The sequence below is a fragment of the Centruroides sculpturatus genome, unplaced genomic scaffold, assembly GCF_000671375.1.
Source record: "Centruroides sculpturatus isolate CEXI.00-Female unplaced genomic scaffold, Cexi_2.0 scaffold1029, whole genome shotgun sequence".
Taxonomy (NCBI): Eukaryota; Metazoa; Arthropoda; class Arachnida; order Scorpiones; family Buthidae; genus Centruroides; species Centruroides sculpturatus.
In genome coordinates this window covers 14,201-38,123 of record NW_019385204.1, presented here as the reverse complement: position 1 = coordinate 38,123, position 23,923 = coordinate 14,201, and the positions used below count along the sequence as shown (strand labels likewise).

The 23,923-nt window shown below is 30.1% G+C and overlaps 1 protein-coding gene across 1 annotated transcript in view; it reads right to left on the bottom strand.

Moving 5' to 3' along the window:
* Positions 1 to 4,027: 4,027 nt before the first annotated feature.
* LOC111636092 (integrin beta-PS-like) overlaps positions 4,028 to 23,923 on the bottom strand; it is a gene marked incomplete at its 5' end in the record, with an annotated part of 33,111 nt that continues 13,215 nt past the window's right edge. Inside the window, 9 exons of the mRNA XM_023381265.1 lie at positions 4,028 to 6,327; positions 8,430 to 8,596; positions 10,631 to 10,748; positions 14,001 to 14,033; positions 14,923 to 15,222; positions 20,097 to 20,169; positions 20,304 to 20,434; positions 20,688 to 20,843; positions 23,063 to 23,114. Of these exons, the coding sequence (XP_023237033.1) occupies positions 6,256 to 6,327; positions 8,430 to 8,596; positions 10,631 to 10,748; positions 14,001 to 14,033; positions 14,923 to 15,222; positions 20,097 to 20,169; positions 20,304 to 20,434; positions 20,688 to 20,843; positions 23,063 to 23,114 (1,102 nt within the window). The remainder of the gene's footprint in view (positions 6,328 to 8,429; positions 8,597 to 10,630; positions 10,749 to 14,000; positions 14,034 to 14,922; positions 15,223 to 20,096; positions 20,170 to 20,303; positions 20,435 to 20,687; positions 20,844 to 23,062; positions 23,115 to 23,923) is intronic.

Sequence of the window (23,923 nt, the reverse complement as noted above, 5' to 3'; positions counted from 1 at the left end):
CAAATGTTGTATTTCAAAGTTTAACGAATGTATTACATTTTCTGAAGGAGTCTAAATAAAAATGATTGAAAGGTCATTGAAATCTTTTACTTCATGAATTATATTTACCTACTAAATTAATCAATGCACCTTTAACAGTGAAGGTGAAGGAACACTAACATTTTGACTTAGTTAACAGGCCATCTTCAGATGTGGACACATAAAAGTAAATATCACTTCCATCTGTCTGCACCCAAAGATGGTCCATAACCAAATTGAAAATGCTAATGTTCCTTTAACTTCACCCATTTTTAAAGATGCATTGATTAATTCAGCAGATTAACTAGTGACTAGTAGGGTGTGGAGTTCAAGTCAGAAGCAAATTTGTTGCTAGAGGAATCAAAATTAGTAAAAATGAAACAAAAATGCTTAAAACGTAGCCCGATTTCTGAACACCATTCTGGGTTAATATAATCAAAGTATGTTTTAAACTTTTTTGTTGCTTAAACACTATGTAGTGTAATTAATTGATCACTTGGCTTTCCTTCATCTTTTAATTTCCTAATCAGTTGATACACGTTTCTTGGATACATGTTTTGGGCTTGAATTGCCCTCTTCAGTCAACTAAAAAGTTATAAAAATACACATAGTTCATAAAAAAGACAAAAATCACATAAAAGATTGTAATCTACAGGTATGTCTTGTAAATTAACTGTACCAACCGGTACAGTTAATTTAGAAGACATACCTGTAGATTACATGTAGATATATGTGTTTTTTGTCTTTTTATGAACTATGTGTATTTTTATAACTTTTTAGTTCACTGAAGAGGGGCAATTCAAGCCTGAAACGTGTATCCAAAAAACATGTATCAACTGATTTGGAAATAAAAAGATGAAACAAAGCCAAGTGATCGATTAATTACACTACATAGTGTTTAAGCAACAAATAAGAATTACAACTCNGTAAAGCGGCTTTAATACATATGTATAAAAACAATGTAGTAGTCCATTTCAAGTGAAATGAGCTGTCATTGGTTTGCTTATCGGGCAACGCGCCCTTTATTCGAATCGGTTTGTGAGCAAATTTACAATGCTTTTCCAATTTAGTTTTTTTTTTTAACTCTTTCCACCCTGTGGGCACTGAGGGTCTCTTTTAGCAAGCCCATTATGGGTTCGGTCAGGCCCACAATGGGGCGGCCGGGTGGCGAGGGACGGGGGCCGACGTATCGGATCGGACCACCTCCCCAAAAATTCCTGGGGATTTTTCGACCCGTCCGGATTCCATCCCGGGCCACCTTGACCGCTTGGCCATCTGGCCGCCCGTGTTATATACTAATACATAACAGCTGGGGAAAGTAATAAAGAAAACAAATTCTTTTTCTCGATGATATAATACGGAAAAATAATTGTGTCAAATTTCTGGGTTTTTGTAAAACTCGACGTTTAGAAACCCCAAACCCAAGAACGTCGAAAAGGGGAGAGAAATTCCGTGTGCACGCTGACATCTATTTCGTTCAATCTCAGGATGGGGTAAAGTTTAAGTAACAAAACTTGGCACGATAACTTGTATATAAGGGGCATTGATGCTATTAAATTTTGGTGGTTAAAGGTCGAGGGGTTGGGAGAAAGGTATTACGTGTCATATAATATCTCGAGTAGTGTTGGGCTAAATGAAAGTTTTACTCGTTATTGGCATTTACAAAATTTTAAAACCTCGTCTCTACTCTTAAAATTAATTTTTATATTATTAATTATTACAAAAAAGATGTTATTTTATACAGCTAGCACTACATACCGGTTTAACTTTCGGCTAACATTATAATGCTTTTTTAAATAAAAAATCTCCATTTAAAAAATTGTCATAATTCAACAAAATTATTCCTTTTAATCTTTTATTACTTAAATTTTATATCCTAATATAATTGAAAGTACAGGATTTTCTAATGGTCTCTATCCTTCTGTTCGAGTGCCAAGAAAGTCCTGAGCAAGACCCTTGCCAGTTTTTATTACATCAAAACATTAAACGGCAATACAGTACTCGTGTACTTGTTACAATCATTCTTGCTAGCACACTTAAAGAAACCTCCACACAATTATTAATACTTTTAAATCAAATTGTTTTACTTCGTAATATCTTAACAATAATTCCTCAAATATAATGTAAAAATTCAATAAAACCTCTTCCGTACTTGCCTTTGAAGTATGTCGCCATCTGCCTTCAACTCAAGTTGATTCTGTTCTTATTTACGACATCGGTACTATTTATATCAACCAATGTCGCGTGAGATTAGTGAGATCAACAGAGGGAGGCAATGCTACAGGAATAGTATGCAGATGTTAAATCCCGTCTATCAGTTTGCTATTTTTCCAATTAATCATGTATTTAAAATAATCTTCGTAACTTACTGGAAATTTTTAAATCAAACAGGCCAATGTTTATAATTTTCAAAATTCTTAATAGATTCAAAACAAGAAATAACATAAAAGTAGTTTGTAAAACGCTTTCTTTGAAAGTTAGCAGACAACATTATAGTTTTGAAAAGATTAAATATAAATCGTATGAGTTAGCACCACTTTGGGGTATATTTTCTCATGCTAATTAATCTATGGTAAATTTCTTGCACAGCTTTGGGGCATATTTCTATTGTGTAGAGTTTTTGACAAATTTCTTACACTTATGTTGTATGTTTTTCCTAACTTTTTATCGTTATAATCCAAATTGGTGCCAGAAATTTGCTACAGACTTAGGAAAAATATACCCCAAAGTGTTTGAAAATTCATACTATTAATATAATGACAACATGAATCAGTGTATAAAAACTGCTAAAGTTGATATAATAATATTCTTAACATTTAAAAAAATATATTTTTAAAGAATATACAAGAAACTGACTCTAATTCCAGTACTTTCACACATTATAAGTGAACTCAATCCCCAATAAGATTGGCTAGCATGGTTCAGGAATGCAGAACATGGCTCTGATCCTATCTAACAGTAAAAAGCATTGGGTCATTGGGGTTGGAGTCTAAATAAGCTTAGAAATATTTATATTTTACAAAAACCTTTCATTATCCTGGCAAAACCCACAGATGATAAAGGCCTCTTTGTGGCTACAAGGAAAATGATCAAAATTTTAAAAATATACTAACTGTATCTGACAAATTAGAGATTTTGAACAGGTTCCTGACAGCAACAGGATAGTAAGTTTCATTGTATCCGTCTGACTAAATTTTATTGTGTTAGTTAAAAGTTTTTAAGATAGTCTTCACCCCAAAATAATTTAAAAATCAGTAAATTTATATTTTATTCATTAAAAACATAATACATCATCATTCACTAACTTGGAATGTATTCCACATAAAATATGAAAGGAAATATGTAGCATGTTTCATTTGGCACAACTTATTTTTATGATGATATAAATTATTGCATTACAAAGACACAACAACATTACAAACATTTCTTGAGACTAGAAAAAAATTTCCTTTTCACCAACAATTTATACAATAAATGCATTTAATAATGAAAGTAACAAAACAGATATTAAATGAATAAAAAATATATCACAAGTTTTAAAAGAATTATTTTAAAATTAAAGGTTATATTCTTAATTTTACATCAAAAGCATTACTAATTAAAATGCTATAAACAATAACAATTTTATAATAATCATCTTTATCTGTGTAAAGGTTTGACAGAATACAGTACATCTACAGAATCTATGGAATATTTAAGAAATAGATCTAGAGAATTATTGTTTAATGATTTACATTTAAAAGCTGTGGCAGATGATAAAGTTTAAACTTCATAGCAATTGTACAGTAATAAACTATGACTTTTTAGGTTCTTTAAAAAATTTTTAAATGACAAATCCATATTTAATTTGTCTAAATACATAATACTTTAAATTTAGCATAAAATGTAGCTCTAAATATAACTAACAAAAACATTTCTACAAAAAATAGTTGATAAATTATTTAAAAACAATACATTACAAAAATTGCAGATTATTTTAAAATGCAATGTAATTCATACAAATTAAAATTTATACATACTTCATAAATAAGAACATAAAAACAAATAGCAATTTTTGATTGATTAATGTTTTATTATTAGCTCACAATACAGGACAGAATGAGAATTATTTTTTTAACTTAGTATTTGTTTCTAATGTTTTATTTATTATGAATAATAATAAGTATATACAAACACTTTTCAGTTTTCAATACTTATAACTGAAAACTAATATTAAAAATTAAAAACAGAAATCCAAACAATAATTTTCAAGCCAATACGAAGCAAGGCCAGATTTCTAAATAGGCACAGGAGGCCAGAGTCTACAGTGGCAGATTCTGAGGGCATTGTATAAGAATTTCACAAATAAAAAAAAACTAATATATAATTAAATAATTCCATTAATTTATGATGTAATTTTTAATTAAACAGAAATGTACCATGTACTTTAACAATACCATTTAGTAAAATGTCTCATTTTCATACTGTACAACAATTCACAAAGAGAAAAAAAAATGTCTAAACTTTCAATAAACAGAATATATTATTACTTCATTTATTTTTATTATTAAATTTAATACAGAAATATAGAAATAAGCAAAGCATAAAGCTTTCAAAACTAATTAAATTTCTAATATTAATTAAGTAATTTATATAAACATCTAAAAGCCGGATATTTTGTAATAAGCTAAACAATTACCAGATTTTCGAGCTACTTTACTGCTGCTATTAATAATTGAATACTACATAATTTAATTACTAATAGTAGTGGTAAAGTAGCCCAAAAATCCAACAATTGTTTGGATTATCTATGTCAAAGATTGAAATTGGATGTAACAACTCAGGCAAAAACAGTAGGAAAAATTAGAATGGCTGATATTATTACTAAAATATTGCTATTTGTTTTTATGAAACCTTTCTTCACTTATCAATACAAAATCTTATGTATTTGTAATAATACATTTTAACCAATATAGCAAAAATACAAGGAGGTGTATGAAAGTTTTCTCTCTTCCTCTAAAGGAGGTATAGAGAAAATATAACTCAGTAATAAAATCATTTTCATTAGTATTAGTATTTGGGATCGTCTCCTATTTTTCCAATTTTTGCTACTGTACAGCAATTTTTTCCATATTTATGAAGTTAAAAAAATATTTATAAGGAATGCATTTTCATCATTTAAAGACTTTAATCAAATAAACTGGCACACATATATATGTAAACAGCTGTCAAATTTCAGAAATTAGTAATCATTTGAAAGTATGGAGCTGAGTTAAGATATGACTTGTCAATACTGTTTTTGTATGACAGCATATTAACTTATTACAGATTTGATAAGCAGTTTGACATACTTTACACAGTTTTCCACCTTTTAATACTGAGAAAATAACAACATAATGATAAATAGTAACAAAATATTCTTGTCATTTTTTATACTTAAATTAATAATACTGCTTTCATACTCTAAATAACATTCAGGATGTGCATAAAGTCTGGAACCAATTGGAAATTTTTTTCTCATAACAGATTCAGTGATAGTGCGAAGTAAGAAAGGCTGAATGAAGATAACTCTCCTTTGTGGCTGAGAAGGACTTATACAAAGGCAGCCAAATTCGCCAAACCGCTGATAACACATGGCATGATGGGGAAACTGCTTCAATAACTTTGAGAACAGGATCAGTCATGACAAGCTCAAAGTGGGTGACCATCTGTCAGCAAGGACACATGTTTTGTAGTGACATTTGTTCATTAACATTAGTACTAATGTGTTCTTGCACATTTTCCCCATTTGTTCCAGACTTTATGTACAGTACATCTTGTATATACTGTATATAAAACTTCAACCATTCTAAACAATGGTTAATTTCTTTTCCCTCTAGTTGCAAAAAGTTCTGCTGCCATTGATCTTATACAATATTAACAAAGTTGCTAAATATATAAAAATACTTTTCTGAAAGCTTCCCTGAAAATTGTATTTATATAACTTGTTGTAATTTTCATAAAAAATTTATTTTCTAAATTAGAAGTATTTCTTATTGTTTACACTGATAATTTTTAAAATGATATGATACATAATATATGATGCTATATTAATAAAGTCTGACAAAACATTACCAATTTTTCAAGAATGTTGTTTCTTTTCCTCTTTTACATCAATATACTTTACAGTATTCTATTAAGTGATCTTAAATATCTATAAAATTTAAGTAAACATGATGGAATGTTCTTTTTAAAATGATTCAATCTTTAAAGTTATAATCAATTGTTTTTTGGGTTATAGGTTGGATTTTGATAGCTAGATACTGCTTTCTTATATAGAGGATTTGTTTCCTAAAAAAATTAAATTATAATAAGTAATGTGCTTTCAATAATAATAATAATAATATTTTTAAAAAATAATGGAATATATTTACATATCACTATATAATAAAATTCATATGTAAAGTATTATGGAAAGGAAGTGTATTACTTTTTCTTTTCCATTGAATACTGAAATCAATGAAATATTTTTAACTGTAAATTTTTCACTTAAAAGATGAGTCATATATATTAATAATTTATTATTTTTATTCACATTTCTATTCTCTGTTATGTTTATATTTAAAATTTTTATTCTCATAATCTGTTACAGTTATTCTATTTTTAAATTTTATGCATTTTGCATTGGTTATTTAATATCTTTTATCTTGCTTTCTTTTTGGTTATGACTTTTTTATTTGAATGTTCTTTAACTGAGGATCAGTCAATCTGGACAAAAACACTTTTATTCCAATAAACTTTTTGCTGGAATTTCAAAGGTTAAATTTTACTTGTGTCATCATTTTCTCTCCAGTTGTATACTATACTCTTGCATATTGTATATTGTTTTTTATGAAGAACTAATTAATATAACTTTTAGTTCATATTTATATTATATAAACTAAAATCTCTTTGATTCTTTGAATTTCGTTAGCATTTATTACAGTTATTACTTTTTTCATATTTCATCTTCTGCCCTGTGAACACTAAGATGATCCAGTCAAACCCACAATGGGGCCAATTGGGTGGTGAGGAACAAGGCCCCCATGTATATATTCCAGTGAGGAATGAGGTTAGACATACAGTATGTCTAACCTCATTCCTCATATGTTGTATTTCAAAGTTTAACAAATATATTACATTTTCTGAAGGCGTCTAAATAAAAATGATTGAAAGGTCATTGAAATCTTTTACTTCATGAATTATATTTACCTACTAAATTAATCAATGCACCTTTAACAGTGAAGGTGAAGGAACACTAACATTTTGACTTAGTTAACATCTTCTTCAGATGTGGACACATAAAAGTAAATATCACTTCCATCTGTCTGCACCCAAAGATGGTCCATAACCAAATTGAAAATGCTAATGTTCCTTTAACTTCACCCATTTTTAAAGATGCATTGATTAATTCAGCAGATTAACTAGTGACTAGTAGGGTGTGGAGTTCAAGTCAGAAGCAAATTTGTTGCTAGAGGAATCAAAATTAGTAAAAATGAAACAAAAATGCTTAAAACGTAGCCCGATTTCTGAACACCATTCTGGGTTAATATAATCAAAGTATGTTTTAAACTTTTTTGTTGCTTAAACACTATGTAGTGTAATTAATTGATCACTTGGCTTTCCTTCATCTTTTAATTTCCTAATCAGTTGATACACGTTTCTTGGATACATGTTTTGGGCTTAAATTGCCCCTCTTCAGTCAACTAAAAAGTTATAAAAATACACACAGTTCATAAAAAGACAAAAATCACATAAAAGATTGTAATCTACAGGTATGTCTTGTAAATTAACTGTACCGGTTATATATGTGTTTTTTGTCTTTTTATGAACTATGTGTATTTTTATAAGTTTTTAGTTGACTGAAGAGGGGCAATTCAAGCCTGAAACGTGTATCCAAAAAACGTGTATCAACTGATTTGGAAATAAAAAGATGAAAGAAAGCCAAGTGATTGATTAATTACACTACATAGTGTTTAAGCAACAAATAAGAATTACAACTCAGTTTCAGATTGGCAAATGTTAGAGTAGGACTTTTTGAAATTCGGAGTTGGGGGCTTCATCTAATGACTTTATAGCCCAGTGGCTAGTTCATTTTTATCATCATTATCCAAACCAAACCACTTTTTTTTTTTCATAGACAAATTTCAAAAACTATAGAAAATGCTGAAGTTCTTTAGAGAATTTGAACTTTTTGTTCGATTTTACATTTAAGAACTTTCCTTAAATTTTAAATTATAATTATATTCTGTGATGTCTACAACATACCATGATCTATTTTTAATGTATTAATAAAATTTTCTGAAATATAGATCACAACCAAAGTAAATTTGCATTATTTGTTCTTACAAATTTAAATAATAATAGTTTCACTTAAATTTCTAACAAATATAACATTAAAATATTTCACTTACTTGACCCCATTTAAGTTTATCAACTTCTTCTTGAAATTTTTTGTAATCTCGTAAATCTTTTAAATGGATACAAAATCTTATTATTAAAACTGCAATTAGTCCAATTAGAAATACTCCACCAGCTACAATTCCAACTACTAAAGGCACATTTATTGGTTTTGGACATTCTACAATAAATATTTATTGGAAATTTAAATAAACATCACTTAAATAACAATTAATAATTTATTAGAAGTTAAGCTTTAGCTAAAAACAACTAAATCTTATATATTACAAAATATATGAAGTGTGAAATGCCATTTTCTTTAAATACATTTTACTGAAGAATTGAATTCTAAATGCAATGTTTTCTGCTGCAAAAACATATTGTGGCGATAGTGACGCTGTAACTGGATGTATTTTGAAGTTGAATTTATGTGAAGCCATAACATTTAAAGTGCAAGTCACATGACTTTTGGCACTTAAAACATTACAACTTATATTTACATCATTTTCATATTCAAGAGATTTTTATATTTTTATCTTTTTATTGTAAAATTAAAATGAATTCATTCACTAGAAAATGTGTTTTTTACCTCTCCTGAAAAGTTGTTTTTTGACATTTACAACATTATGGCATTGCATGCTTCATGTAATAATATGATATGTAAAAACCATTATAAATCTGGTAATTTTTATTATTAAAGCTTCTTGTCCTTTTCCTTCGTAATTTATTCTTATACAGCTATGTATTTTTGGCTATTATTTTTGAACTTATCATATCACATTATCTTAGGAATCTTGACTTGTCTTTTTTTCTCTTTATTTTTTTAGTAAGATTAAACTCCAATATGTACAGTACATTTCAGGTTTTTTACCCCTCTTCAGTTGGATCATTACATTTAGATTGTGGCTGTATACCATAATTTTAAGTTATTATAGAATATTATAGATTGTAGTTTCTGTCCTCAATTCTTACCATTTCCTGTTTCTAGAACTTTCTCCTGCCCTTTATTTCTACTTCACTCAGTTGTTGATAGACATTCTGAACTGTCCCATGGGGAGATTAAATGTCTGAGAGCCCAAATGTGGAAATAATGGCTTTTTGGAGAAGGGAGAGAACACAGATGAGAGGGAGACAGCAAAGAAAGAAGGTCAATTTGTATCATAGTGAAGAATCTAGGAGTTTTCTGAAGGCTTTGTGCCACCAGAGTTGTAAGGTAGCCAACCTAGGCTAGGAACTTGAACTAAGCTAGGGAACTTGAAAACCCACTCCTTGGCATCAGTGTAAGGTTGCCATCTTTTAGGTGGGATCAGTTAATCCTGCATCAGGATGAACTCCTTTACCACAGCCCACATGCAGACTAAGGGAAGTCTGCATGTGGGCTGTGGTAAAGGAGGCAAATGATGACAAGTGTTTTCCAAATTAAAGCTGTTTATTTGGTAACATTTATGCTTACATCAAATATTTGACAACCTATACAGTCTAATATATATAGCCTATATGTATTTCAAAGGAAACAGGCTACAGGATGACTTTAAGTAATCTTCAGCAAGAGATTTTTGTGTGAAAGAGAAAAGAAAAAAACAAAGAAACAAAAGGACACTTCCTCGTATATTTCTTTGTGATGCCAGAAAGGACTTTGATATTTTACTAATTTCTGCATATGCCAACAAGTCAAAGTTTATACTTTTCTTCCAATCATAAACTTTTCCCACACTTCATTTCCATTTCTACATTTTCATAATGTAAAAAACCATGAAATTAAATTAGTTCTTAATTTCATGTGTAGTAACTATCCATGTCATTTTGTTTAATTATTGTATCCTATTTCATAATTCTGTGGTGATTTTTAAGTAAACTCACCTTTTTTTTAATTTTTTTTTTAGTTTTTCAACATATATAGACAATGGAGGAAACAGGTGTAGGATAGATTTCTGTCAGTGTGTACACAATTTCATAATCTCCACAATGTATATGTTCAGATATGAAGTAAGTTAAATAGATTCAATTGACTAATTAAAATTTCTACTGTATAAGTTAAATAACAGTTGTTCTTAAATGCAATGGTATTGTTCATTCTATAAGTGCTGTGATAAAAAAAATGACAGTTGAAGTGTTAAACAGCCAAACAATGAACTATATTTATTCTTTTTAAATTTCAACTGTATATATACATTTTAAATTAATGATAATTAAAGTAAAATTATAAAAAAATTACCTTTAATGTTCTGTGCAAAAATATAAAGTTCATTACTTTCATTATAAGTATATTTAAATGTAAAAGAACATCCATCATTATCTTTGAACACACACAGTTTCTCATTTTTATTTTCAACTGTAAAATAAATATATTTATATTATAAATAATTAGTAGTAAAGCAGAATATAAAATTATGTTATAAATACAGCAACTAAAATCATTTTATTGTTTCAATATTTAACTCTGAGCTTATAGAAACTGTAGTTCATAGACTTTCAATGCAAAATTTAAAGTTTTAATTTAAATGGAATAAAACTATATAAACTACTTTTCATTTAATATTTATGTTTTATGTATTTTCATTTAAAGAGATATGTAGTTCTAAACTATTGAAATTATGTTATCTTTTTGATTAGATTTTATTTATTTATTTTAATGGTTAAATTGTACTTTTGCATAAGTTTCATAAAGTTGACATACTGACAATAAGGAAAATTAAAATATTTAATAATGAATTTTTTCACATTTACATATTAAACAATAATTTGATTATTTATAAATATTAAATTTATATATTTTCCAGTTTTTTAAAAATAAATTATGTTTAGTTATATAAAATTCTGCCAGTTTATTTATCAAGAATTAAAAAATAATATTTATTGAGTACTTTTAGTTGTTTCAATCAAGCTTTGTCAGAATGTTTAAAAAAGGAACAACAACATTGTTGTTTTTTGAAATACAAAGTGCATTCCATAAGTAATGCGACTAATTTTTTCATGACACGATGATATGCCATAGCTAGTTCTAACCTGATGTACTAAGTGGTGTGGGGTGTTAGCTTCAAAACTCGCCCGGTCTCATTTGCCTCCAAGCTGCCGGCATGTGAGGATGTTTGTTCCCATGAACCCTATTTTGAGTTAATGTAACATGGAGCGATGGATCATTTTGTGGAGCAATGTTACTCTATCAAATTTTGAGTTAAACTTGGGAAGTCTGCCACTGAAACTTTAACATTAATTCAGCAGTCCTTTGGGAGTGAGTGCTTCTCCAAATCACAAGTCTTTTGATGGCACAAGTCATTCAAGGATGGCCGAGAGGAGGTCACTGACAAACCTTGCAGTGGACGTCCATCAACCTCCTGAATTGTCTTCTGTGACGTCAGAGGCATTAACCACCACGAATTTGTACCTGTCAGGATCACTGTAAATGCAGCTTTCTACTTGGAAGTGTTCAAAAGACTGAAATCCTAGTCACGTGCTGCCGAAGTGACATCAAGGACATGCAGAAACTTTATCACAACAACGTGCCAAGCCACAGCACCTTCACTGTCAATGATTTCCTGGCCAGGACCTACACCCCATTGCTTTCACAGCCACCTTACAGTCCTGACCTGGCTCCTGCCAACTTTTTTTTGTTTCTCCGCATGAAAGGGAAACATTGGGACATGATTGAAAACATCAAGGCTTATGTTACATCAGCTCTAAAGGACATTTCGAAGAAGGCCTTCCAGAATGCCTTCCAGGCCCGGAAACACTGGCTTCACAAGTGTATTGATGCAGGAGAGTGCTATTTCAAAGATTTTTGACTAATTGTAAAAATATGTTCAATAAATGATTTTTTATGAATTTGGTCGCATTACTTATGGAATACACCTTGTATTCTGTGACAAAACCATAGGCTGACATGACACTATCAACAAATAATATGCAACAATATAACATTTATTTTAACACTATGGATGGTAAAGAACATTATTTACATTGTAATAAAACATTAATATTCATTATAGATATAACTTATAATTGACTACTTAAAAAAATTGTATTTTAGTAAAATAAATAAATTGTGGCTTAACGCCATATCTGCATCGTGATCTTATATTTATATTTTATATTATATTTCTTGCTTCCGTTCCTCTTTCCTACTTTCCCCTTTGATCTATTGTCTGTTCAGACCGCAGTCTGGACAGATGTATGGACAACCCTTCCAATACGTTTTAGCATCATATGGAGGGAACAAAGGATGTGAGGTGTCGAGAAGAACTTGACTGATAAATTATTAAAGAACTTAAGGATATACTGTGATATTTTTCCAGCCCAGTGATTAATTTGGTGATCAAGATATCGGGTTTCCCAATCTACGATGTGAGAGAGAAAATTCAACAACAAGAGGCCTTTCACAAGGATCCTGATACTAAAGTTTGGGTACCCCTTTTCTATCTCCTATTTCTGATCTATCCTCTATTCTCTGTCTTAGTTATATAAGAAATGATGTACATCTTAGATATAGATTAATTTTTACATTTATTTGTAAGACTCTATGGAACTAATGTCTAGATAATGAAAGGTTCTATAATTATTGTCACGTAGAATAAATCGGTCAAGTAAAGTGTGTATAGTGTAAATATTCAAATGACAAATATCACTAATTGGAGTCGAGGCTATCTGGCATCCTATAAAATAACCTGTATCTCTAATTTGGGAAAGAAAATTAAAGTCTTTTCATTGTTCTTATATGTTTTTGGTTAATTCTAAAAAATAGAAACAACCTCATTACAACAAAATAAATGTTATTTTTACTNAAATTAGTCAGATAAACTAATCTTAATCTAACTGGAATTTTTACATGTTTAGATTATAAAATGTTAAACAAGTTTAAGTTGTGAAACTAGTTAACACATTAAGTGCCACAATAGAAAGGTGTAAAATATCACATCATGGGCCATGCTCTTTTTTATGAACAAAATAGCACAAAAATTATGGTCATTTAATATAATTTTGTCTTCATTGTTGAAAAATATTTTTTCTTGATTTTTAGGTGTTGTGGAATTGCAACAATGGCCTAAATGATTTTTTCTGATCATGTTATGCCGTCTTTTATGCTCATCAGGTTCTAAATTCAACAGAACTTCTACCACATAAATGCATAAAATCTATGTTGCATAAATTGACTGATATAAATCTAAAATAGAATAATCATTAAAATAATATACTTACTGTTTTTGTTCACTAAAAGAAAATAAAGATTGTTTTTTGAATATTTGTTAGAAAAAAGTTAGAAAATCAAATTTTGCATATTTCTTATATTTTATAAGGGAAAATTTTAAATTTCTATTAGCATTCTATCATTAAAAAAATTTACTGGGTCTTGAGTAATTTCCATATCCACAGGCCATGCTTTAACAAGTTCCATTGAATTCACTCGACTAGCATGTTGCTCCGAAGTAACACAGCACAATTTCAATGTACTGTACAGTGTATATTGCATATTTGCAACATATAGTGCTTAACGTGTTAAAAACTTTGTAGTATAAACAGAATCAGTTCAGCTGAACTAGTTTAAAGTACTATCAAGTCATTTAAGTTTTATAAAGTTCTCTAAAGTTTACCTTTCTTACTGCTAATGCTAGGACATCTAAATACTAAAAATCATATAAATTTATAATTTTTATAACTATTTATATGGTTTTTAGTGCCTAGATGTCCTAGCTTTATTTATTGTATCACTATTACATAAAATAAAAATACTGTTTAAATTAAATATTACTTTCTCAAGTACTTTTGGGAAGCTAAGCCTATCATCAAGAGAAATAACTAAAGACTTGCCAAGCATATGTGAGTGACTAAACTTACAGTGAAAATGTCTGTATGTGTTTCTACTTTCCATATGAAAGGTACATAAATATTATAAATGTGTAGAAATAGTATCATTTCTAGAGTAAGATGCTACACAAAAATTTGCAGGTGAACAACGTGTTGTTACAGAAAAACTTTAGACATTCTACTACAGTGCTTTCTAAACTTTTAAACTGAAGTAAGGAATGATGTAATAGACTCACTGTCTTACAGCATTAAAAACAAATTTTTATTCAAAATTGCAAATATTTTTGATATCTTACAACTATCTTCATCATGCTGATTTGGTTGGAGTCAAATCGAACAAGATTTTTCATATTTAAGCAGAACAAGAACATAATGGACAACTTTAAAAAAAATGTTCCAGCTGCATTTGTTAAAAAAGTTGTCCATTATGTTCTCGTTCTGTTAAAATATGAAAAATCTTGCTTAATTTGATTCCAATCAATAAAATGAGGAAATTTTTAAACTATCAAAAGTATCAATATTTGCAATTTTAAATAAAAAATTGTTTTTAATACCATAAGATGGTGAATACATTACATCACAACTATTTTGGCATAAAGTGTAGCTAATTTTTGTTATCTGAAGTAGGTAAAGATAGAATAGAGATAATTTATAAAAAATTTACTCTACGTTGGAGTAAATAACTTTTAAAATTTTGATATTACTTACATTACAGTCTTCACAGTAAAGGCCTGTATATGACCCATGTTCATCATTATGACATTTACATTTTCCACAAATGCAATCACCATGACCACTGCAAACCAAAGGTTCACTATTTCCTATGGAAGCTATACAAGTACTTTGATCTTCAGTACAATCACAATCATCTCCAGTCCAACCAGGTTGACAAATGCACTTTCCACAACAAATTCCTCGTGAAGGTCCACCACAAATTTTCCCTTCGGAATCGCGTTCACAGGAAAATGTATCACACTGACAATATTGGCCAAAAATTTCTTCATCTCCCTTTGAAAAAATAAATTTTTATTTACATATTTAAATGTTTGAAATTTATTTCTAAAAGTGAAATTTAAAATTAATTCCAATATCATTTCAATAAAATTTATATCCATTTTTAAATATGAATGAAATCAAAATCCTCTATTTATTTCTCATCTGTAAACTTATATATATTTGAAACATTAATTTTAATTAACATTAATTCAAAATTTGTTTCAATTAATTATGAAATCAAAATCTTTAAATTTCAATATTGTGAAGCAGTGGCATGTGGTGACATTTGGTGATAGGGAACCAAGTCCTGTACCAGTCCTGGATAGAATCATTGGAAGCATTATACGATATTTTGGTGTATAGCATCCATAAGCTAAACCGTGTAAGGTTGATGCTTTGTAAAGCACATGCACAAACGTGTATAATCTGGCTGCTTTACATCATTCAAATATTTTCACAATGGAAACTGTCCTGTATATTCGACAATACAACACTTCCATTGGGAATATGCATATATGGATTTATATTCAAATATACAATAGCAATCTTATCATTTTTTTTCACATGTTAGTATACAAATTTGTAATAAAATACATAATGTGATTATAATAAAATATTAATTTTAATTAATTCAAAGTACATTAAAAAATGAAAATAATCGTGCAAAATGTATTTATGTTTTTGAAAATACAAGGGAAGTGGTGCTTCCACAGCTTCCATGGATGGCACGCCACTGCTGTGAAGAGTTTAAAAATTCTTTAACTAAGATAATAAAAAATTAACTTCATTTTTTATATCTTAATTCTTTCTGTCCTGTGGGCACACAGAGGATGTTTTAGCAAGCCCACAATGGGGCAACCAGTTGGTGAAGGATGTATCTGTATAGACCACCACCTGAAAAATTCCAGGAGTTTTTTGACCCATCTAGATTCAATCCTATGTCCTCCAGAGTGGTAGGCTAGCACCTGATTGAAAACATTTGAATAATGAAAATTTTTACTTCATTTGATGGTTGTAGAGGTGATTTTAGTTCTGGAAAAAGCCAGAAGTCACAGGGTGCCAAATCTGGGTTATAGGGGCTGAGTCATCTAGGTGATTTGATGTTTCACCAAAAATTGCATGAGACATGATTCATGGGTGGGCACATTGTCATGATGATGCTGTCAATCACCAGTTGCCCATAGCTGTGGCCGTTTTTGTGATATTGCATATCTCAACTGACAAACAACATTGAGGCAGTATTCCTTATTAATTATTTGGCCTGGAGGAACATACCTATAATAGACAACACCTTCCCAATCAAAAAACAGTTAACATGGTCTTGATCTTGCTGCAACTTTGCCATGCTTTCTTCAGTTATGGAGAACCAGGTGACTTCCATTGGGATGACTGAGCCTTCATTTCTGGATCATAACCACAGACCTACAATTCATCTCCACTTATGACTTTTGTAATGCTTTGCGACTTGTATTCTTGTGTTTTGGTTTTTTTCCTCAACCCCTTTGTGATACCACTTTTTACCAGTTCACTTTATGCTGGCAGCCAGATTGGCCAGTAGAGGTTGCATGGGGGAGAATATCTGCTTGGTACTGTATAAAAGGTCGCGATCCATGTGTGGTAGGCACCGTTTTTTTTCTTGTTTCCACTTGCGGTGTTCTGGCCACCTGTGAATGATATGAGATAGAGACAGTGAGCATGAGAGGACCAAGTATGGGATAAAATCCAAAGAGACAGCAATCCATTTCAATTCAACCAAAGATACTTTAATGTCAAGTCACAACACATTCAAAAAAAAGAAAAAAAAAAAAAGATTGGCAGGAGATTCATCCAAACATAATAGTTTTCTTGTTCATTGTTTGTATGCAGGAGAAAAGTGTTGTGAGCAGGTTAATTTTTATTTCTGTGTTACGTGCCCTACATTGTTACTTTTTTTTGTTGTCGCATGCCTCCTCCCTTTTCCACTTTCAAACCTCCAACCATCCCACCCTCCTAACTTTTCTTCAAACCACTCTCCTTCCTTCCTTCACTCATCTTTCTTATCTTTTAAGGCTACACCTTTGAGTACAGCCTTTTCTTTCACATGTATGTATGTTGTCACATGCCATGAGCCCCCTTGAAGGAGAGGAGGAAAGAAATGAGAACATGAAACATGTGAAACATTATATTGTTATTATTGGGAAGATTGAAAATTTGTTAAGTTCATGATAGTTCATGTTCCATGTATATATATATTGTGAATGTGTCAACAGGAATTGATTAAAAGCCCAGTATATCTGGCAATTGTTTTTTTTTTTTTTTGGTCTAGTCCTGCAGATCTCATTCCACAGAGCATTTTACACTTTCTTGAGTAAATCTGGTTCATTGGTAGTAGTTTGAAGCAAGTCATTAGTAACTGCAACCAATGTTCCCTCTAATNAAGTCATTAGTAACTGCAACATAATGTTTCTTCTGCTTCAGTAGCAGAAGCCACAGAAAGAATTTTGTCATGACATGTTTCATGCCAAGATCCTACATCAAAATCTCAGATGGTAGTTTTTGGAAGCCCCAGATCAGCTTCTAATTCTTGCACTGCCAGTCACCAATCTTTGTCAACTGCAGCTCATACACATTCAACACATTGTCAGGCAGTGGCCCGCTCAAGATTTAATCTTAAGGGAGCCAAGTTGAATGGATAAAAAATTTTTTAATGCAAACTCAATAAAATCCTCACATTATGTAACCACTAATTCATAATTATCATAGAAATAGAAGATATAGCATAATATAAATGAAAAATAAATTTTAATTAGGAAAAGAGGTTTGGAAAATTTTTAGTGTTTGTTTTCCTTTTTCTTTGGAGGGTAATAGAGCCCCTTAGCCCCCTCTGGGTGTAACACTGTTTTCAGGTGTTCTGCTTGTTGTCAGCCTTCAATTCCAGAACATGGATTACTTTCGATAGATTCTCAGCCATCTTTGAAATGTTTGTGCCACAATTTTATTTGCATTCACTCATCACATTGTCTCTGAAGGCCTTCTGAATGTTCAAACTTAGGAACAAAGGAAATTTTTGAACAAAGGAATGTTCAAACTTAATGCAAAATTTGGTGCAGATTTGTTGCTCTACTTCCTTAATCATTTTGAATGTGACAGTATACATACTGTGTGGCCCATTCAATGGTGCCTAGCACCCCTACTAACTAGTATAGTGAAGTCATCATTATTCACACATGCACATTCCAGTTCACTGTCCTTGGCTGCCAGGTTATATCAATGTCATGCAAACTATTCTCATTGTATTAACAATGACTAGATCTTTTCTGGACAGACCTTGTATATGTGTATTTATATTTTTATATATATTATTGTTTTTATATTATTGCACAGGTCATTGCTTGAGAATGTTAATAAAATTCCAAAGATGCACCTCCTTTGAAACATTTTAAAGCTTCCAGAAAGACCTGATTGAGCATATTTATATAGGTCAAGAGCCAGTGTGTTCTTTCCCTCATCTAGTTTGATTCTGGATGTACAAATGGAAGAGGTGCAAAAATGATGGAAGATGAAGAAAGATATTGGGCTAGCAGACCAGATGTGAAAACTTTTTGGTCAATAAACATCTATAATTGTAAAGACTGCTATGGAATTTGGACTCAGAGTGATAAGTACTAATTATTATTGCAATGAATGAGGATTCTTGTGTGTAAAAATTGGATTTTAATTATCTGTTCTTATACATAATGTTTATAAATAAATTGTTATTCTTTGTCTTTTGACTGTCTCTTCTTGAAACCAGATTCACAGAATTCTGGATTATTAGAAAAAAAAAAACTTATATACTTTTCATAGGGTTGTGTCTTTGTCTCATCATATTCTCCTACCCATCAAAATGCAATTCAACCAAATGTTTCAAAACAAAATGCAGCAAATTTACTGAATCTCTTTCAGAATGACACTATCTACAGGAATTTAACAGAGCTTAAATAATAATGAAAAAGGATTCATTTCTAAACTTTTGTCAGGAAAAGACAAGTGTGTGTCATAATTGCTTTTCTTTAAAACACACATAGGAAAGTTAACACAAATAATATAAAGTATGTACTGACAAAAAACAGAAAATAGTAAAAGATAAAGAAAATAGACTCTTCCAGAAAAGTCAATTATATCATCTTTTAACTATCTGTAAAATCTGTTTCTATAATGAAAGAAGGATTGAAGATGCAGATCCACATCAAGATAGCTTATTTTTTAATTAATGAGTGTGTTTTTAGTGTTAAAAATTTGAATGATAATATAATATGTTTTCACTTCATGCCAACATTTACTGTATCACTATAACACTGCCAGTGGTGTTACAGGAGTGGAATCTCAGACTTGAAACTTATCTAGCTTTGGAGAATGATCTCATCCGCTAGCACTTTCAGTAGTGTAAAACTACCATCATCAGGCAGTACATAGAATACGACAGTTTAAACTTTTTGAACAATATTCCGATGGTTTTACAAATTCAAATATTGAATATTTCGAACAATGTTTCTGTCTGATGGTAGTTTTACACTACTGAAAGTGCTAGTGAATGAGATCATTTTCCAAAGGCAGATAAGTTCCAAGTCTGAGATTCCACTCCTGTAACACCACTGTATGTAAATGTTGAATGATAATTCTATTTCCATTTTCCTGATGATAATATAATAGTGTCAAGAATATATACAATTAAAGTGTGATTTTTGAATCAATTTTGGTTTTTGGTACTGAAGACTTTTTCATTAAATAAAAATAAACTATGATGATTAGTTAACAATAAGCATTTTGGGTGAACTCAAAAGTTTTTATCATATAACTTGATGTAGATTTTTTAAATTTATGTAAACATTATATCAATTTTTTTAATATATTCATTTGATACTTACAGGACCAGCATAACAATCACATTCTCCACAAATACATTCACCTCTTCCTGAACATAATTCTGAAGTATTTGTTCTATTTTGAAAATAAATTTATATAAATAATAACTAACATCTTCCATTAGAAATTACATAAATAAATTCATAAAATTTATAATCAATATGCATAAAATTTTAAGTTTGAAATTGATTTATTTTTAACAAACTTACTGTTGACACTGAAATAATTTGCTATGCTGAATTTCATCACATTCACATTCTTTACCATAATGATTTTTTTCACAAGTACATATACCACATTCAAAAGTTCCAGCATATGAACAATTTTCACTTTTCACAATCTAATATAATAAAACATTAAGCATTAATTCATTTTACTTTATTATCTCTAAATTAGTATAAAATTAACTGCTTTTGAAGATAAGATGACAAAAGTTCTAAGACTGGATCTTAAAATAGTTACTGAAGTAAAAAAAAGGAAGTATTATGCTTCCTCCTTATTTTAGTTCTTTCATGGAAAAGTATCGACTGTCCTCATCAATGAAGAAATGTCATTAATAAGTTAATTAGTATATAAATTACAAAATTAGATACCTCATTTTCTGGTTTTTCACAATCACATTCACATAACATGTCAACATCAACTTGCAAATATTCCTGTAAGCCGATTGGTGAAATCTCAATATTGGTATTCCACAAACTTGAATTTTGTGGACATGAAAGTAATTCCACTGTTATATCAAAATCAACCTGAAACGTTTTATAAAAAAAATAATTAAACATATTTATCAATATATTTTTAGTTTTAGTATATCTTAATTAGAGGGCCGGCGTGAACTCTTGTGGGGCCAAAATATATTCAAATCCAATACTTAAATTTCACAATAATGAATTATTTATTATAAGTACAAAGGATGTTACATATATTTTTGTAAGATGAATATTACATAATTTTTCTCGCTTTTTTCGCCGCAAAATCTTTGATTACGTCATCAAAATTGATTGAGTTTGCTACTTCGCTTTCTATTGAAAGAATAGACAGAGATGTAAATCGGTCTTGGCTTATTGATGATCGAAGATAATTTTTTATTAGTTTCAACTGCAAGAAACTATGTTCAACTGAAGCCATAGTTACTGGCATAGTTAACAATATTTGTAACACAATTAATAAATTTGGGTATGCTTCCGAAAGATTGTTTTTTATAATGTATTTCATCGCATCTAGAGCCGAATAATTGGCTTGTGTTATCAATCAGAATATCTTGATCTCTTCAAATATTTCAGTTCTGTCAATATCTCCTTCCAAACGTAAGTGAAGATCTTGACAACATTTTAATAAATATTCGTCTTCTAAATTTGCAATCTCATTCATAAATAGAAAGCCAAAAATATTTTTGATGATTTGCACAGTAGAGCATCAATTATCCGACTCAATTGGGGACTCAGGTTGGTCGGATAACTGAAAAGAATGAAAAAAATACTGTACATTATTAGTATAGTATATTAGTATACCTATATAATTAGTATATTAGAATATCGCTATTAACCAACTTTGCATTGAATTTTCATCGATGTTAAGCCTAACAAATTTTTTTTAAAATAATAATCGTCGCTATTGTATCGTTAAAAATTATTTTAAAATTATTTTATTGCTCACAAAACAAACAACCACTCATAATTAGAAAATTAAGTCTCGTTTAAATACTGGCCTCCCTTCAATGGTCGAGCCAGTATTGCCAGCTAAAACACGCAAAAATTTAACAAAAATAATATTAAAGCAGCCAAGACATAGCCAAATATTGTAGTGCCACATCACTAGCGGACATTTGAAATTTGCCGACTAGAACGGTCGGTTAACCGATGTGATGGTTAATTGGGGGTCGGATAATCGATGCTCTACTGTAATTCAAATCTACTTTTAAATGATACTAACGCAGTATCTATTATTTTAAAAAAGTAACGTATACGGAAGTATTCTTTGTCGCTGATTGTCAACGATTAATCCTGTCCTTCATAATCAAATAATTTTCATTTTTCCCCTGTATGATGGCTTGAAATTTGGTGCTATGTCTATTTCCTTTGCAACTTCATTTGCTGCGATCATGGCTTTGCTGAATCCTCCATGTCTGTATTCTGCAAAGAATACATTCAAGATCGGTGTTTTCTAATTGGGTAATTACCTTAACATCTAATGTCTTCTGCACCCGTATTGCAGACGTGCCAATGTTTGATGTCAACATTTAATATCAACATCTGCAACAGGCTGCAATGAAATATTTCAATGAAAAGATGGGAGAGAAAATCTTGCATTCATGTCAGTGTGCAGCAAGTTGTCATCAATTAGTGGATTATGCGATTGCATTTTCCACACACACCCGAATATTCAATCTACTATAGAGGGGGTCCTGCAAAATATCTGATGAGTTTTCGTACACTGCGGGGCCTTTCAAAACGAGGGGCCAGGTTCCAGCAAATGCGCTAAACCTGCCTCACACTGGCCCTGCTTAATTATAGGAATGTTAAAGACAATTTTCAAGATTTTCTATATTACATAATAAATGGTGGTCCCTTTTGGGCAGACTGTCTTCAATTTTATTTCAAAAAATATTTTGTTTTGTTCACTCTGTTACAGAAGCGAACTACATCTCACAGAATGGCACAAGACCCACAGGAAGTCTGTAAGTATATAAGAACACACAAACAAAAGGAGGAGCCATTTTTGTTTCTGGATGCAGAAGTAATAATGTGCATGTAGTCATACTTTCAATTAGTTGTTAATAGATTGTATGTGATATTTGTAATTTCTTCACCGCAGTCTATATAGAATAAAAATTAAAAAATGTCATGTCAGATTATATGTTAGGTTTTATAATTTTTGAACCCAACAATTCATAATGGATTGAATGACAGTTTGAACTAAGCTTAAAGAAAAATAATTTTGAAATATGGAATATAAAATATTAACTTACTGTTGTGCCCACAGTCATATTTTCACAAACATTTGTCTCTTTTGCATTATCTCTAAAAGAATAACAAAACATTAATATAAAACTATAGAAAACTATAAAAATGTAATGAGATACATACAAAGTCAAATACAATGGAGATCATACTCTCGTGTATGCACATATTGCTAACATTAGACTTGCAAAGATAAATAATGATGTAAAAATTGGTAAAATATTAAGTTATTTCTAAGTTTTATTTTTTGGCATGCATTCTAAATGCTTAAAAACATTAATTGGTTTCAAATCAGAAATCTACAGAACTGAAGAGCTGTAAGTTAATATCTAAATGTTAAAATTTTGTCAGTTCCCATATTTTTAAATTATTTCAGCAATTCTATGAGGCATTAATTCTGCTAATCCACAGTTTTTCTAATGACTTCTGACCCATTCTTCTGCCAGAAGGGTTGGAATTTATGCTGATTCACTTTTCTCTTTAAATACTGCTTAACATTCTTGATTGAGGTCTTGTCAGGGCTTCCAGAAGACCATGGAAGAACTTAGTTTTTAGAACATAGTTTTTCAAAACCAACCTTTGTAGGAATCCTAACAATAAACTCCTAGTAACCCCAACCCTATAAACCTTCAGCCATTTGGGATCAGAATATGAATTCTTTTGTATTTGACTTTATATAAACTAATACAAAATCTGCATAATATTAATCTTAGTTGTCTATGTACAATAGTAAAATAAAATAATATACATATTTTCTTTTTTCATTTCACAGTTTTTGAAAACTGTTTAAAAACTGCTATAAACTGATATTATTTGTTTAAAACAGTTAATGAAACAAATTAAACAAAAGATGCCAAATCTGGGTTATA